Source organism: Cariama cristata, unplaced genomic scaffold (genome assembly GCF_000690535.1).
Source record: "Cariama cristata isolate BGI_N322 unplaced genomic scaffold, ASM69053v1 scaffold14590, whole genome shotgun sequence".
Lineage (NCBI taxonomy): Eukaryota > Metazoa > Chordata > Aves > Cariamiformes > Cariamidae > Cariama > Cariama cristata.
In genome coordinates, this window is record NW_009596506.1 from 48,817 (window position 1) to 63,117 (window position 14,301).

Genomic DNA, 14,301 nt, shown 5'->3' on the forward strand with positions numbered 1-14,301 from the left:
AGGGAGACCCAAGGCTGCTTTGGCCCTGTTGGCTTCAGGGTATGTCCCAATGGAGGCAGCACTGCAAGCCCATCTGCCATTTCAGCCCTACCTAGTCTTGGTTTCTCCCTTGACATCAAAATATCTCAGTGGTGAGCCTTGGCACCCTTACACATGTGCCCAGCTGGGTTTTCTTGATGCTCTTGCCCTTTTGGGATGTCCCCAAACCCTTATGGGGTTCTAGGGGAGACATGTTCAGTGCAGGAGACTTCACAGGGCCAAGGGCAGCCTGTGGGGATGGGGGTTGTTGGCTCTCTAGTTCCTGGGAGCAGTTGGTAGCAGAATTTGTGCCATATCTGTAATACTGACAGGAGAAGGCATGGAGTGTTTTCACCCGACATAGGGAGCATTTGCTTAACTTGCCCATGAGCCTGAACAGCATGAGGAGCTGTCGTTCCCTGCAGGAGCTTGTGGAAGAACTTGTGCGGCTTCAGGCAAGATTGGGAAAAATATGCTTTTTTGTTTTGTTTTTTTTTTTTTTTGAAGGTGTATATGACTGACTTAGAGGCCAGGCATTGCTGAAGGGCTTCCACGTTTCTCACATCTCTGGCATCCTGCACAAACACAACCTCATCCGTGCGGGCTTTCTAGTTTAGTGACTTTCCCAGGGCTACCCAAGAGCTGAGTCCCAGCTCTCCCGAGGTACGGTTTAGCAGCTGAGGGTGCGGGCATGTGCTTGGCAGCGGCAGGGTGGCTGCTGCTCTCAGGCTGCATTGCCACCTGCTGGGGACACAATCTCTTTCGGAGGCGACCTCCACCCATGCATCACCAAGGGGTGTCCCCAGGCCAGCTCCCCTGCCCGGGGCAAGCCTAGCTGGACTCCAGCATGTTTCCTCAGGTGGTTAGTTTGGGCAGATCTGCTACCTCCTGCTCTGTTGGATTTTTGTCTTCAGACATTTCATAATGTGGTGAGTTGTAACTCTTGGGGTTCAGATTTCCTGGTCTGGGTACTGGCCTTCAGTTCAGGTTTCTTTCCCAGTTGCAGCTAAAGGGATGCAGGGGACACTTTGTCCAAAGGGCTCAGCTGTTCTCGGTAATAGGGGTGAGGAACCTGTGTTGCTCTTCCCAATGTAAAAAAATAATTTTTTTTAAAAAAAAATCAACTTGCAACATATCAACCGTTTGTGGTGGGACCTTGCTGGCCTGGAGCAGGACTTGTAGTCTCACTGGGACCAGCCACATTCCCTTGAGTGTTACCATCGGAAAACCCCACACAAATTTGGCCAAGGTATTATACTGTGGTGGAAAAAACATAAGCAAAATAAAAGAGGGGAAGGGGGAAAGGTGAGATAGTGGTGCAGAGGGATGAAAGTCAGATGAAATGCTGCAGAGAAGCAAGGTCTGGCTGGGTCACTCATGTAAATGAAATTCTTGGCCAGCAGCTTTGTGCCCTGTGTGGCTGCTTCTCCCACAGCTGCTTTTGTAGTACTGTACATGGGACACAACCTTAATACTCCACCTTTCCCAGCTCCGTGCCTGTCGGACAGGAACAACGTCACTATTTGGGGCAGGAGGCCCAGTTGCTCTTCTGCTGTGCTTTTTCCCTATCAACACAAGGAGGGCAACTGCCATGCTGCAGCCAGCAGCCTACTCTGAAGTGGTTTCAAAGTGAAACCAGCGTGCATTAAATGATGGCAGTGGTAGTTTGTAAACTGATTTATCAGATGAGCTGTGTGTCTGACTGCTAATGCTGTAGGGGCTGAAGACCACTCGGGGGGGGTGGGGTGGGGATTTGCTCGGCAACGTAATATTTAGCATCAGCGCTGATTGCAGTTTGTGAGCATTTAGTTAGTATGTTAGTATGCAGGAATGGGAAATGAAATAAGTTGGGCAGAGGTAGCAATAACCTATCTGTCCCCTTGCACTGTATTCCTATGTCACCTCGTTCATAGCTGAGGCTCCTGGTGGCTTTTGAGAGCTGAAACCACAGCAGGCTCTTGGGGGAGACGCACACTTACAGATGGCATTCGGTTAACAGCATTTGGGAGGTTTTTCATCTTGCTGATCACACTGGTACACACAGGAGGTGAACACAAACCGAGCCAGATGGCAATGCTTTCAAAATGTTTTTCACTTCTTTCTTGGGAGTATAAGGCACTTGATTTTTTTAAAGCAGAACACTGCCATGGACAAATATAACCAAGAACTAAGCATTAAATGTCTATGCTTCTGATGAAGTCCTCCTCAGGTAGATTCTTGAAGGACCAGCTGTGTGTTTTCAGGCTTCATCTTGCTCCTGCTCCCTCCACTTGGCACAAACATGGGTGGGAGTGGGCAGCACTACACCCCTGTATGAGAAAGGGCAGGCAACCACAGAAACTCTGCACTATGCTTCTCTCCCATCCCAATTGCTGGATCCCCTCCCTGAAGAGCTTTACCACAAACCATAATAGAAATGGAAATTGTAGAAAACCAGGCTGTACAGGACCTCAAGCAACCGAATTTATGCTTGTGCTGGAGGGCAGGATGACCTTTACCCATACCATTCCTGATAGTCTGGTCTTAAAACCTCTGGTGCTGGACATTCACAGCCTCCCTGAGGCAGCCTGTTCCTCCTTCCAGTGGGCAGGAGGGTACTCTTTTGGGAGGATCCACATCCCCTTTCTGGTGGCCAGTGCTGCACACAGGCATATTTTGGTGCAATTGAGACTAACCTGCAGAACTGTGGTCTTCAATGGAAGCCGCAGCAAAGAGGACGCAGCATTGGACAGAGACAGCGTTGCAAAAGGATGTCCTGGGAGAAAAGGGGAAGCAAAGCCTGCGAGCAAAAGCACAGGACTGGCCTCGACTGATGGACTGGAGGTGGGGGGAGAAATGTGAAATACTCTTAATGCTCAGGGCGGCTGGAAGGCCAATAAGCCTCTAGGAGCCACCAGAGCGGCTGTTCTGGCATATCTTGATCTCTTCAGACATGGATCCTGGTCACAAAGGAGGGGGTAAAAATAACCCAAAGCTTGTTTGTTTCAGCATTTTTATTAAACAGTGTTCCACTCAGCAGTTGTACGCCAGGCCTTGACAATCCCCTGATCAGTGTACGAACGCTGGGACGTGATGCTGCCATGACACCAGGCTGCACAAACCACCTCCTTTGCAGGAGCAGCGCCCAGGAGAAACCCAGGCTCAGAGCAGTGTCCCTAGACTGCCATCACACCAGCCAGCCTGGGAGGTAACTTACAGCAGGCCTCATGTATTACAGGATCCCACCCCCAAACTGATTACCCAAATCCTGCTCTTAAGGCTGTGCTTCCTCCTCTTCCGTCACCTCCCTGTGTTTTTTAGGCCCCTTGAATGATAGGGGATGACCACTGCTGAGTCTGCATGAGCTTGAGGCTTCTGACAGGGATACCTAGCCCAAAGCAGATAAGCTTCTCTGCGCTTCAGGCTGTCTTTTGATGAACTTCCAGAAACATGTGATGGCAGCAGGAGGCTGGGCTTTGAGGAAACAGGCAGCCTTCCAGGAATAGTTTCTACTCTTTTCTGGAGCAGCCCATCCAGGAGGTTCTTGTGTTCAAGGCACATGTGAGCTAGCTGTGTTAGTGTGCCAGGTTTGCTCCTCCTGCTTCACTATTGCTGGTGCAGGAGCACACCGGCTTGGAAGTTGCCGGCGCTGCCCTGCAGCTGCTCATCTGCTCTTAGGTGGCCTGAGGCACTCGGCAACTGGGCCCTTAAAAGATCAAAACCCACATCTGCTCTTGTGCAGGCTAAGGAGCTGCCCTCAAACTGCACAAAGCGGTATGGCTACATCAGTAACTTTCACCGCGCTCAGCGTTTAGCTCGTGCTCAGTGCTATGAAAGTGGTTTACAGGGTCAGGTCCCTAATTGCTGCAAATTAGTGTAGCATCAGCTAAGGACGGAAAAGCAGATTTACCCCTTGCAAGTATCTGGTCTGCTTGACAGGTCAAAGCTGTTTAACCTAGGACGGATTTTCCAGTCGGGTAGATGTGTGGCTGCATATCAAACTACAACAAGCAGTAACAAGGCAAACAAGTAACTCGTATTATCCAGGTTCAGGAAAGCTTATAAAACAAAGCATGTAAACCACATCTATACAGGTAATAGGTTAAACACTGACAGAACTCAGTGAAATACACTTCTTTTCCCATGCTGCTGGTGGGCCCGGCACCACTTAACACCTATAATATTCATACACGATTTTAAATAAAGACTGCAAAATAAATTTGCAAAGCTAAACATAAGAGCCCAAACCAACAAGCATGCTTAGGCCACTTTTAGACTGGAGTTTTCCATCAGATAATCAATGGACTTTTGCAAGGTTTAGCACAAGATGGCAAATAAGTGCAAAAGCTAGTGGATTATTTGTCTGTCACTGGAAAAAATACAGAAAAAAAAGCTGGAAAAAAATGCACAAAAGAGCTATATATAGCCTCTGCCTTTAAAGAAGACAGGTGGGAATTCAGGACAAGGCTTTGGCATGTCAGTTACAGCTGTGCCACTTGCAATCTGACATTACAAAAACATACATAAAGACTCCACAGTCCATCACATTCGCTTCATGCAGAGCAGCCCAGCTACTGAACTGCCTACTCCCTGGGTGCTCAGAAAGGAAATGCTTAAAAGCAACTTGCAGGGCAACAGTCTCAGATTTTTTTTGTTTTCCAAAGGCAACTAAATTCCTGCAACTATTTGTCAGCACACACACACAAATTTAAATGGCCAAAGTTACATTCAATAGAAAACTTTGTCCCAGGAAATGGGATACAGAAAATAGCAAAACTCTAGAGCCAACAAAATACTGTACATTTTCTTCCTGCTCTGACCTGCAGCCCTGTGTTTTTAAGAGACACCAGCAAAATCTGCATTCTGTCTTTTAAACTGAAACAAAGCAATGAGATGACTAGAAATACTAGAGAACTCAGCATGCTCTCAGGAGGACGGATTTACGTTCAGTTAGGTGAACAATGATGAGTTTAGAAGAAGGAGAAAGCAGCTTTGAACCGCTTTTCCAAGTGCGGAAGGATTCAGGCAGGAAACTGCCAAGCTCAGATTTAGAGTTCAAACGCGGGGAACTTGGCCTTGGTTGGCACCAGCAGGTCAGCAAGAAAGTAAATTGTTCCAGCCATTCCTGAGGATAAGAAAACACAATGTGCTTCAGAAAGATTCCCTTTGGGCAGCCATTTTATCAGTTACCCAGGGGGTTAACAAGTCATGAAGACAGAGAAAGGAAAATGTTTTCAGAAGAACCTAAATAATTTCCAAGGTCTGAACCCAGGTTTCCCAAGCAACTTAGGTACTTCAGTGGGGAAAGCATTTTGAAGTTAATCAAATGTTGAAAAGTGCCTGGGAAAACATGATGGGTCTTCCCCCCTCCCTTCTGCTTTACCTGTCCGCAGGTTTAACAATCTGGGCATCTTTGCAAAACTCTGGACCCTGTGACCTTGCTCCCTCAGGTCCTCACAGATGTAACTGCCCTTGTTCCTTGGCCTGCAGCAAAGCTACGGAGATTTACAGTAGCTGAGGAACCGGCTCTTTCAGCACTACTCACTGATGGCAGATTTTGGGGAAGCTGTCAGCAGGAGCCACAATGTGCTACAGGAACCAACAAGGCCTACAAAAGCAGCCCCATTTGCTCCTCACTCACCTTTGAAATGGAACTGGAAAGCCCATAAAGGACTTTAATCCTTAAAAATGCACAGAAAAGAGACTGACTGAGAAGCCAGGTGACAAATTACCATAAGGTAGACTTTGGTCCGTACCCATTAAAGAATTCCCCTTGAGACCTGTGTGCAGAATCTGTATGGGAGGCCCAAGAGGACAAGATGTTCCAGCTAAGACATTAGCCTCTGCTACAAGAAGACTGCTTCTGGGAAAGGGTAAAAACAGTGAATACGATTTCCCTCCTATCCTCTACACTGAGTTTTGCAAACACTTCAGTGGAGCGTGTGTTTGGTTTTCCTTGGTGCTGGACTGGCTCAGATCGAGGAGCAAAAGACAACCCTAGAGATGGAGGTTACCTTCAAAGAGAGAGAATGGCGTGTCTGGAGTCCGGCACCCGTGTTGGCCATAGCTTAAACACCACTCTGCAAACTGAAAAAAGAGGAACAAAAAGTGTTCAAATAATATTAAAATGCAGATCTTTAAAAAAAAACAGACGGGGAAAAAAAAAATCACCCTCATCCTCACATTATCCCTTGCAGAGGAAGAAAAAAAAGCAGGATATGCCTGCTGTACAGGCTGTCAGACAGTGACTGCACTGCTGAAGCACTATTCTGGTGGAGCTGGTCAGATGTAGCTGTGTCTCTGCCAAGCTAGAAATTGGGTTGCAAAGGCAAAGGTAAAAGGCAGAAGTGAATAATCCCCTCTCCCTTCCTCACGCAGGCTCTTACCTTGCAGGCCCTGTACAAGTATTTCATGTTCTGAGTGAGGTTGTACAGTGCCAGGAAGCCGTAAGCGTTGCCGGCTGTCCCATGGCACAGCCCGTAGCCTTTCTTCAGTAACCCATGCTGCCAGATCACTTCTGCACACTTCAGGGCATCATTTAGGTACTGCTGTTCCTCAAAGACCTGAAGAGACAAGAAATATTCCCCCTTGCTGAGGCAATTTCCTCCACACAACGAGCATCCCTGTGTGATGGGGACGCTTGGGTTAATTAGCTTCTCTCCTACTGAAGTCTTAATGCTGTGACTTTGCCGTCTACTTTAAAGGAGGATGTTTTTGTTATGATGAATGGGGCTGCATGACCATTACTTTGCACACAACTAGCTGTCATCATTAGTCACCTGCAACAGGACACACCACACAGCTGATGGGTATTTTCAGAAATAATTTTTTAAAAGATTAATTTCCATATCAGTTAGTGGTCCCTGTGGGGTAATTTCATTGTAAGAAGCCATCCTACTCTCAGGCGGAGGGGGGGTCTCAACAGAGTGTTCTCCATGATGTTCCACATTTAGGGGTCCCCAAAGGGTCTCTGCAAGCTTTCTGGTACCTTGTAGGCCTGGACAAGCATGTAGATAACACCTGGTGCCCCATGGCACCAGTGGACGAGTAGGTCTCTGGTATCACCAACGCATGGAGGGTAATTGCCAGATGGGAACTTGAGCTGGCAGACGTAGTCCACGCTGGGTTTGACTGTGTTGTGCAGTTTTACTTGGCTCACTCCAAGGCCAGGCTACAAGAGGGAAAGTGTTAAATCAGGGAGAATTACCATTCTGTTTGTCCCTAAGAGGCCCAAGATCTGCCTGAAAGGCAGAAACAAAACCAACTATGGCCATGTTGCCTCTTGCTTCTTGTAAATGAAGTAATTTCTTTGGTCCAGGCTTTCACATACCACAAATACCCACTTGGCCCCAGGCTGCTCTGCCCTTCAGCAGGGACTCATTTCCAGTCATACCCTTGCATCGCCTGAAACAAAGACTGCCCCGTGCGTGTCACCCGGCCCTCTAAGCAAGAGGCCTTGCTGCTTCTTTGCCTGAAGATGAGTAAGAATAGTGTCGAGTACCCAGAGATGGAATAAAGAGATAAACTGTCTAAAATCAGTCTTAAGGACGAATACCAGGAACAACTCCTAGCACCTAGAGCATCTCAGCTCTGAGCTGCTGGGCCAGCCCAGCTGGCAGGCTGTGATGCTGCATTTTCACAGATGTTTCCGGGTAATTGCAAGGGGATGACTTCACTGCTGACCTCAGACAGAAGCAAGGGAGTGGCTTCAGTGTCCACTTCCAGTGACACTGCCCCACATGAAATCTGTGCAGTTCTAATTTCCTATGGCAGACTGCAATGAGCACTCTCATCTAAGGATCACACTGTTCCCAGGTTGATAAATTGAAAATTAAAAATCAATACCTGTGCTGTAAAACCATTAGAGATAAAAGCCCAATGTTCTCCTCTCCATATTTCCCTTGTTTGCTTCCCCCAAGGCTTTTTGTGCATCATGCTTGGCTGATCCAGGCTCCTTGTACTTCATACAGCAGAGAAGCGTGAAGCCCACGCAGTATTTTCTGGGAGACTTACACTTAAAAGAAACATCAGCCCGAGAACAAGCTCAGGGACTCGGTGCAGATTTGGCTTCACAGCACACTGCTGTCTCCCCTGCCCCCAACAAGCTGTTCTGTACTCCCGGGCAGTAAGCACCTCGCATCCTCCTCTTGCCAAATCTCCTTCTGCTTAAAAAACACCAACCAGCCCTTCTTCTCTGAGTCATGTGAGAGGGTTATATTCACAGGAACTCCGCTTATCCTGTATATGGGCTTGAACTTCGAGCGTCCTGAAGGAAAGCTCAAATGCTTGAAACCTAGTGGCCTTCTTCCCACCTGCTGTGAGAGTTGGGTCTAATAAAAGATATCACCTATTTCTATGAACATTGCTATGTTAAAAGTTTGCGTTGCTCAGTGGGTGCCCTTAATGCTTTGAAAATGCAATGTTACTTATTGCCTTTATTTTTCTAAGAGCTTAAGCACTAAATTTATGCACAAAGTGATCCACACAGGGGAATTATCACCCTCATTTCAGAGCCAGGGAAGGGAATATTGCCAGAGCTCCAGCGAGTTGTGCAAAATTGTGAGAAAGACAGCATCAAAGCACAGGGGCACTGCAGCTCCTAGCCTCTTGGCTTGCCCTGCCTACTTCAGGCACTACAGAACTTAGCTCCTTTATCAAAGTAAAAAGTCCCAACTCTTTCACATTTAGATATAGGCCCTGATTTGGAAACAAAGGCATTTCCCACTTTCCTACTATGAACACAGTCTCCTTCACCATGCTTTTCTTACAGAAATTCTCACTCTGTAATGATCTGAGATGGCTCCAAGTAACTACCTCAAAAAATGCAGGAGGCCCACAGATACCAACAAATAGGAATACTTTATAAGCAATTAACACAAGAGGGGGAAGCTCAGACCCAGCTGACCTACAGGCCTTCATTATGTGAAACTGCTGGTATAATGCAGGTCACATTTCTCTACAGATCTCCATGGAGGTAGGAAATTCAATCTCACAGACTTGGATAAAACCTTTAGAAGTAGGGATGCGTGACCAAGCAGGAGGAAGTCTATCAGACAAGGAACCTTGCCCAGCTTGACATCACCAAGAGCCAATTCAAATGCTTCTCCTTGTTCAAAGAAACATCAAACAGCTGCTAAAGGCCCCTCCCCTCCAGTGCCTCTTACCTGCATGAGATAGTAGTAAATCCCAGCCAAACCGTGGGCTGCCCCTACATAGTACTCCTGGTACCACTCATACATCAGTGGGGTCTTTGCTGTAAAGTTCCTCCTCTTGGCCAAGCTCTCTCCTGAGGCTACAACCGCTTCACAGACCTGTGGATGGGAACAGATGCGGGTGAGGGAAATGCTGCTGTCTTAGACACAGCACAACGAGTATCCTGACACAGAACAAAAGAGTTGTTTTTCTGCCCAAACAGTGGGAAGAGTGTGGGTGAGGAACTGAAATGTATGCCAATCCAGTACTGCCTATGGATTTATATGGATGGCGGAGGGGGATGTATGGTTCTTTGTCCCTTTGGAAGAAGAGCAGCAGGGATACCATGATGTGGTTTCTCCCTTGTTGCTAGAGTTCTCTACATCTAGCATTGATTTTTACCTGCCCAAAGATGAGCTGCATGGGAAGAGACAGCTAACAAATCAGCAGAAGCCACGGTACCTGCTGAATGTGACTTTGAGGGATCTTTTCCTCTCCGAAGTGCTTGTTCACAAATATCAGTGCATAGAGATAGCCCATGCGCCCGTACAGCAGTTCATCTGGCACTCGTGGGTCAAGCTTGTGTAGATGGAGCAAACTACAAAGAAAAATTCACATGGGGGAAGATTAAAGGACACTCAAAGTCATGTAACCAGGTAGTGGGACTGGAGCTCAACAGCACACTCTGCTCCTTCATGCTGCTCGCACCCTGGGAGAGGTCAGGCCAGTTTCTGGGTCTCAGCCTTCCAGCTACGCAAGGCACAGAATCCCTCCTTCCCTCTGCTTTTCGTTTGGCTTATTGCTTTAGTCCGCTTAGCTCTTTAAAATGCAGTTGTACTATATGCTTGGTTTTTAGAGCACCAGCTCTGGGAAAGCTACTTGTGGGGAAACTGGGCTATAGGAAATGGTCAGCATAAAGTTGCTGACCACTCAGGCAAGGCTGCCCCAATTCGGCAAGGAAAGCCTGCCCACCATTACCTCCCTGTGATTGCTGTTGGCAAGGCAGACTGTCTGTCAAAAATTACTATTTCAAACTAAACTGGTATCTTTTTAATTTGGCTGCTTAAGGAATGCTAGAAAGTCAAATTAGTACTGATGGTATGTGGAAAAATCTCAGCCCTTAGGCTCAGAAGTCCTGATAGAGAAGCCCTTTTCTCTCCATGCCTGCAAGTGGCCAGGGCTACACTATCAGTGGAGAAAGAGGTGCCTCCATGAGCTAAAAATCTAGGTAAGAGGTGAGGAGAAGCAGCTGGAAATGTTGTTTAACATCAACCCTCTGTGGCACATGTAAGAAATCTTCTCTAGGGAGAGCTGAACAGTAGCGAGGAGAGCTCAGCAGAGTGCTGCAGGCTGTCTGTGGTGCAACCCCACGCTGAGGACAGCTTGGCTGGCACCAGGCTTTTGCCCACAAGTGCAGCACGAGAGGTCTGCTGGAGTCAGATTTTTCTTTGCCATTTTTCTATTACCATGTTGCAAAGTTGGTGATGTTCCTGTAGGGCTAACAGAGACTGACAGCTCTTCACACTGGTGCTTTGTAGCCCAATTCACTCTCGATGCAATTTTTCCTGTTTAGCCTCTCATCACACTTCCAACCAGGCTGGATGTACTTCTCTGTCAGAGCAGCAGGCAGGGATGTGACTGGTTTTGGCTTTATTTTTCTGTTCACCCCTGAGACAGCAATCTGAAAAATGCCATTGCTTTTAAAATACCTGCATAAGTAGCTTCAAGGCTGTTCCCTCAGCTGCGTCCTGCTGCAGCTGCAACAGGGAGAGGGCTAAGAACCCAGCCAGGACAGCTGTATGTGTGCAGGGCTTTCCTGTCAGAGCAGTGTGAGGAGCAGAAAAAGTGCCTTGGCAGCCTGTGCTCCTGGGCAGAACAACGTGTTGCAAAGGAAAGAAGTGGCCAAATGTCCAGAGTGCCCTCGGAGCAGAGAGAGGATGCTGGGCTGTGACTCCCCATGGCAGGAAACTTTCCCTTGGCACTGGACTCAAAGTAAGCAGGGATACTGAAGGAGAAAGGAGAGAGCAGTGTCTCAAGGTGGACTGGCCCCGTCTGCTCCTGTACCACTTGAGATGTGCATTACTCCGTGGGGGAGATTTCTCACAGATTAAACCCAAGCGACAGACTTTACATCCAGGACTAGGAGTAAGCACAGGTCCCTCTCTCAGCTGCAAGGGCTGAAAGGAAAGCCCTGCTGCCTCCTCATGTCCCCTCTCCCCAAGTCCAAGGAAGGCAGATGAAGAGGAGGGTTTCCAAGGAGGAAAACAGTGTTTTCATAGATGGACCCTGCCCAGCAGTAGGCTGGCCAGAAGAGATGGTGGCTGATGATACTGTTCAGCTCTGAGATGTCAGGGAGATGTCAGGTACAACAGAAGGAATGGAGGGGTGGCTAAACAGTAATATCGACAGTAGGGATTTTCTGAGGTCTGGATGTGAAATCTCCTTTTTGTGGAGCTATCTGGAGCAGCTGGAGCTACTGTTCTTGCTCCTTATGCATTACTGCTTCTACCTCTAGTTGCCTTCCCAGCCAGGATAATCAGGGGAGGAAGCCTGCCAGTGGTTTCTGTTGGTTTTGAAATGTGGGGCAGGGCTGCATGGCATGAGTGCAGCAAGAGATGCCTGGGATGCTGTGGGACTGATTGCATGCAGACTGCATTTCTCAGGTGCAAGGTGGTAAAGTGAGGTCTCTGAACGGAAGAGCCACTCCTGCGTGCGTACGAGCCTATTACCTCAACTGTCAAAAAATCAGTAGTTTCTGGACAGAGGGAAAGCGAAGCAGCTGTAGAGCAAGATGGGATTTTTGTATGCCACTGGCTCTAAAAGCAAACCTTTGACTTTCTGAACTGGTGGGATAAGGCAGGGAAAAGAGGACTCCTGGAACATGGCTCAGATTTTCATAGGCTCTTGGAAAACGGGCTACCCTGAACCTTTAGTCTCTCCAGAGCCTAAAAGCACATTTGTTGGTCATGAACTCATCTAGGCAAGAGCAAGGAGCTAAGAAAACGCAAGCTTCTGTCTCTTCTACTGCAGGTAAAACCTGGCTGATGGATTCTCTCCTTGTGCTCTGTAAAGATGAGGTGCTTTAAAAGACAGAGAACAAAATGGAGAGAGGCCCTCCTTCACAGCTGTAACAGAAGTGCACTTTCTGTGCACTTGCACTGCATAACTTAGCAACTGTTCAGTATCTAAAAAACTCAAAACCCACTTAGGAGTTTCAATTAAGGGAGCTATTTCTCAAAGAAATACTCTCTTTTTGAAGGTAGCATGGTCCAGCTAACTGCTCTGGGAATTGGTGGCAGAGTAAGGACAGTGTAACTGTTCCTTCAAGAAAGCCATATTTTTCTTTTTTCCTCCTCTCAGATGTATGGAGAAACCAATTTCCAAGGCTCTCCCTTTATTATGCCATTAGATGGCAGTGCAGAATTAATCATGAGTTTCCATTCTGTAGGCAAAATAGCAGGGATACGGGGAGGGGAAAGCTACAGCAACAAAACATGAATTTCTCACAACTGGGGGCTTATGCATTGACCACAACTGGCCAGTACTGTTTCACAGATTAGCTCCCTTTTTGTTAGCAAATATATTAATCATAGTAAGATTCACCACTTTGACACAGTATTAAGCAAAACCTAAACCACAGATTATTTCAAGAATAAAGAGTGCTGTCCTCACTGACCGTATCCACATAAATCAGAAGCTATTCTTAGTTAGAGGAGTGACAACTTGGTGTCCAAATCACACAGGCACCTCTGATTCCCACCCATGGCTTTTTTAATTGATATTATGCATCACTTGCTCATAGCTGTTTAAGGGCACTCAGTATTGTTCTGAAGCGTCAGGGGTTTTGTCTTGTTTTTCTGCTGACCGCATGTAAATGGAAACTCTTTACAGGGCTGTTTCTCACCTTCTCAAAACTAATCTCCCTTAAGCAAGAAAAGCTTACAACTGCATCTCCTTAACTTTTTTCCTTCCTCTGCCACATGCTGATCTGACTGTAGGACTGTGTGTTTGTTCTTTTCTGGTCTTAAGCACCCAACAAAAATACATTTGAAAACAGTTGAGGAAAGGCAGGAAATAGAAATAAATGAATCATAACCAGCTGCATTGAGCAGCTGAAAGGGATGCTGTCAATCTTAGGTTTAAGTCAAAGTCAACTAACAAATAGCAAGTGGAAGCGAGTGATAAAATTAATCTAATAATCCTACCACATTTCTCCTTTTCATCAAAATGGCTGTAAAGCTAAATTTAAGGGTTCTGAAAACATACCAAACCTCACCTTCTGGGTTTTTTTTTTAATTTTCGCATTTTCTTCTTCCTGGGTTTATCAGAATTATTTTTAAGATGGCAATACCAGCTGAACAATATCCTTGCTCCCCAGCCTGCAGGCTGCCAGGCAAGCTCTTTCCCCAGAGCAGAACAAGTTTGCACTGCCTTGCTAAGTTACTGGATTCTCTCTCACATAAGACTGCAACAAAATGTGTTCAGGCTTGGTGGAGAGTGCACGGTACAAGCCCCGACCAGCTCTAAGGGCAAGAGGAACATTAGGTCAAATACGTAACCAAGCGTTTTACCGAGTGATGCAGTCTTCTGACTGCTTCTGGTTCCGCAGTTTGTGGTAGACGACAGCAGCCACTGCCAGGGGCCCGGCATCTCCACACAAGAAAGTGATGGATCGTCTTGTCAGACAGCTTAGGCTCTTCTTCACGTACTCGTGGGCCACCTGAAGGTAGGCTGGGTCTCCATACACATCATACAAGTGCAAATACAGCAAGGCAATGCCTGCAAAAGGAACATAAAGGTTGCACTCACCAAGAAAGTTTACCCTTTCTGCTATGCACCCTGGGTGTTTTAACAAACCTAAAAGCCTGGCCCTTAGCTTCATCTAGGGCATAAGCCTTCTAGACAGGCTTCTCAGGCTCATCCAGGGGTATGACCCATAGCTGCAGCATCCACAGCTTCTTTTCCTGCTTTGTGACCTCCTCGCATCTGATGTTGCTCATGAGCAGACTGCAGGTCAAGACAAACAGCAGTGTCTGAGCCAGGATGTCCTGGAGGACGGCAGAGCTTCTGATACACAGGTTACACACAATTTTAGTAGCGTGTGAGACCTAG

General features: G+C 47.1%; 1 protein-coding gene across 1 annotated transcript; it reads right to left on the reverse strand.

The window, feature by feature from the left end:
• Positions 1–4,625: 4,625 nt before the first annotated feature.
• Positions 4,626–14,071, reverse strand: LANCL1 (LanC lantibiotic synthetase component C-like 1 (bacterial)). The gene is made up of 7 exons (XM_009706456.1): positions 13,761–14,071; positions 9,652–9,787; positions 9,162–9,308; positions 6,986–7,168; positions 6,384–6,560; positions 6,012–6,084; positions 4,626–5,122 (listed from the first exon to the last, which is right to left on the reverse strand). Exons 1-7 carry the CDS (start codon positions 14,069–14,071, stop codon positions 5,046–5,048), a joined length of 1,104 nt encoding a protein of 367 aa, XP_009704758.1. The 3' UTR covers positions 4,626–5,045.
• Between the last annotated feature and the right edge of the window lie 230 nt (positions 14,072–14,301).

Excerpts from the sequence above, each read along its gene's own strand:
- LANCL1 (XM_009706456.1), bottom strand. The coding sequence starts at position 14,071 with ATGAAGCTAAGGGCCAGGCTTTTAGGTTTGTTAAAACACCCAGGGTGC. Across the intron at positions 6,561-6,985 it reads TGCTTGTCCAGGCCTACAAG|GTCTTTGAGGAACAGCAGTA; the intron begins GTACCAGAAAGC and ends TTGTCTCTTCAG. Across the intron at positions 6,085-6,383 it reads ACTTGTACAGGGCCTGCAAG|TTTGCAGAGTGGTGTTTAAG; the intron begins GTAAGAGCCTGC and ends CTCTTTTTTCAG.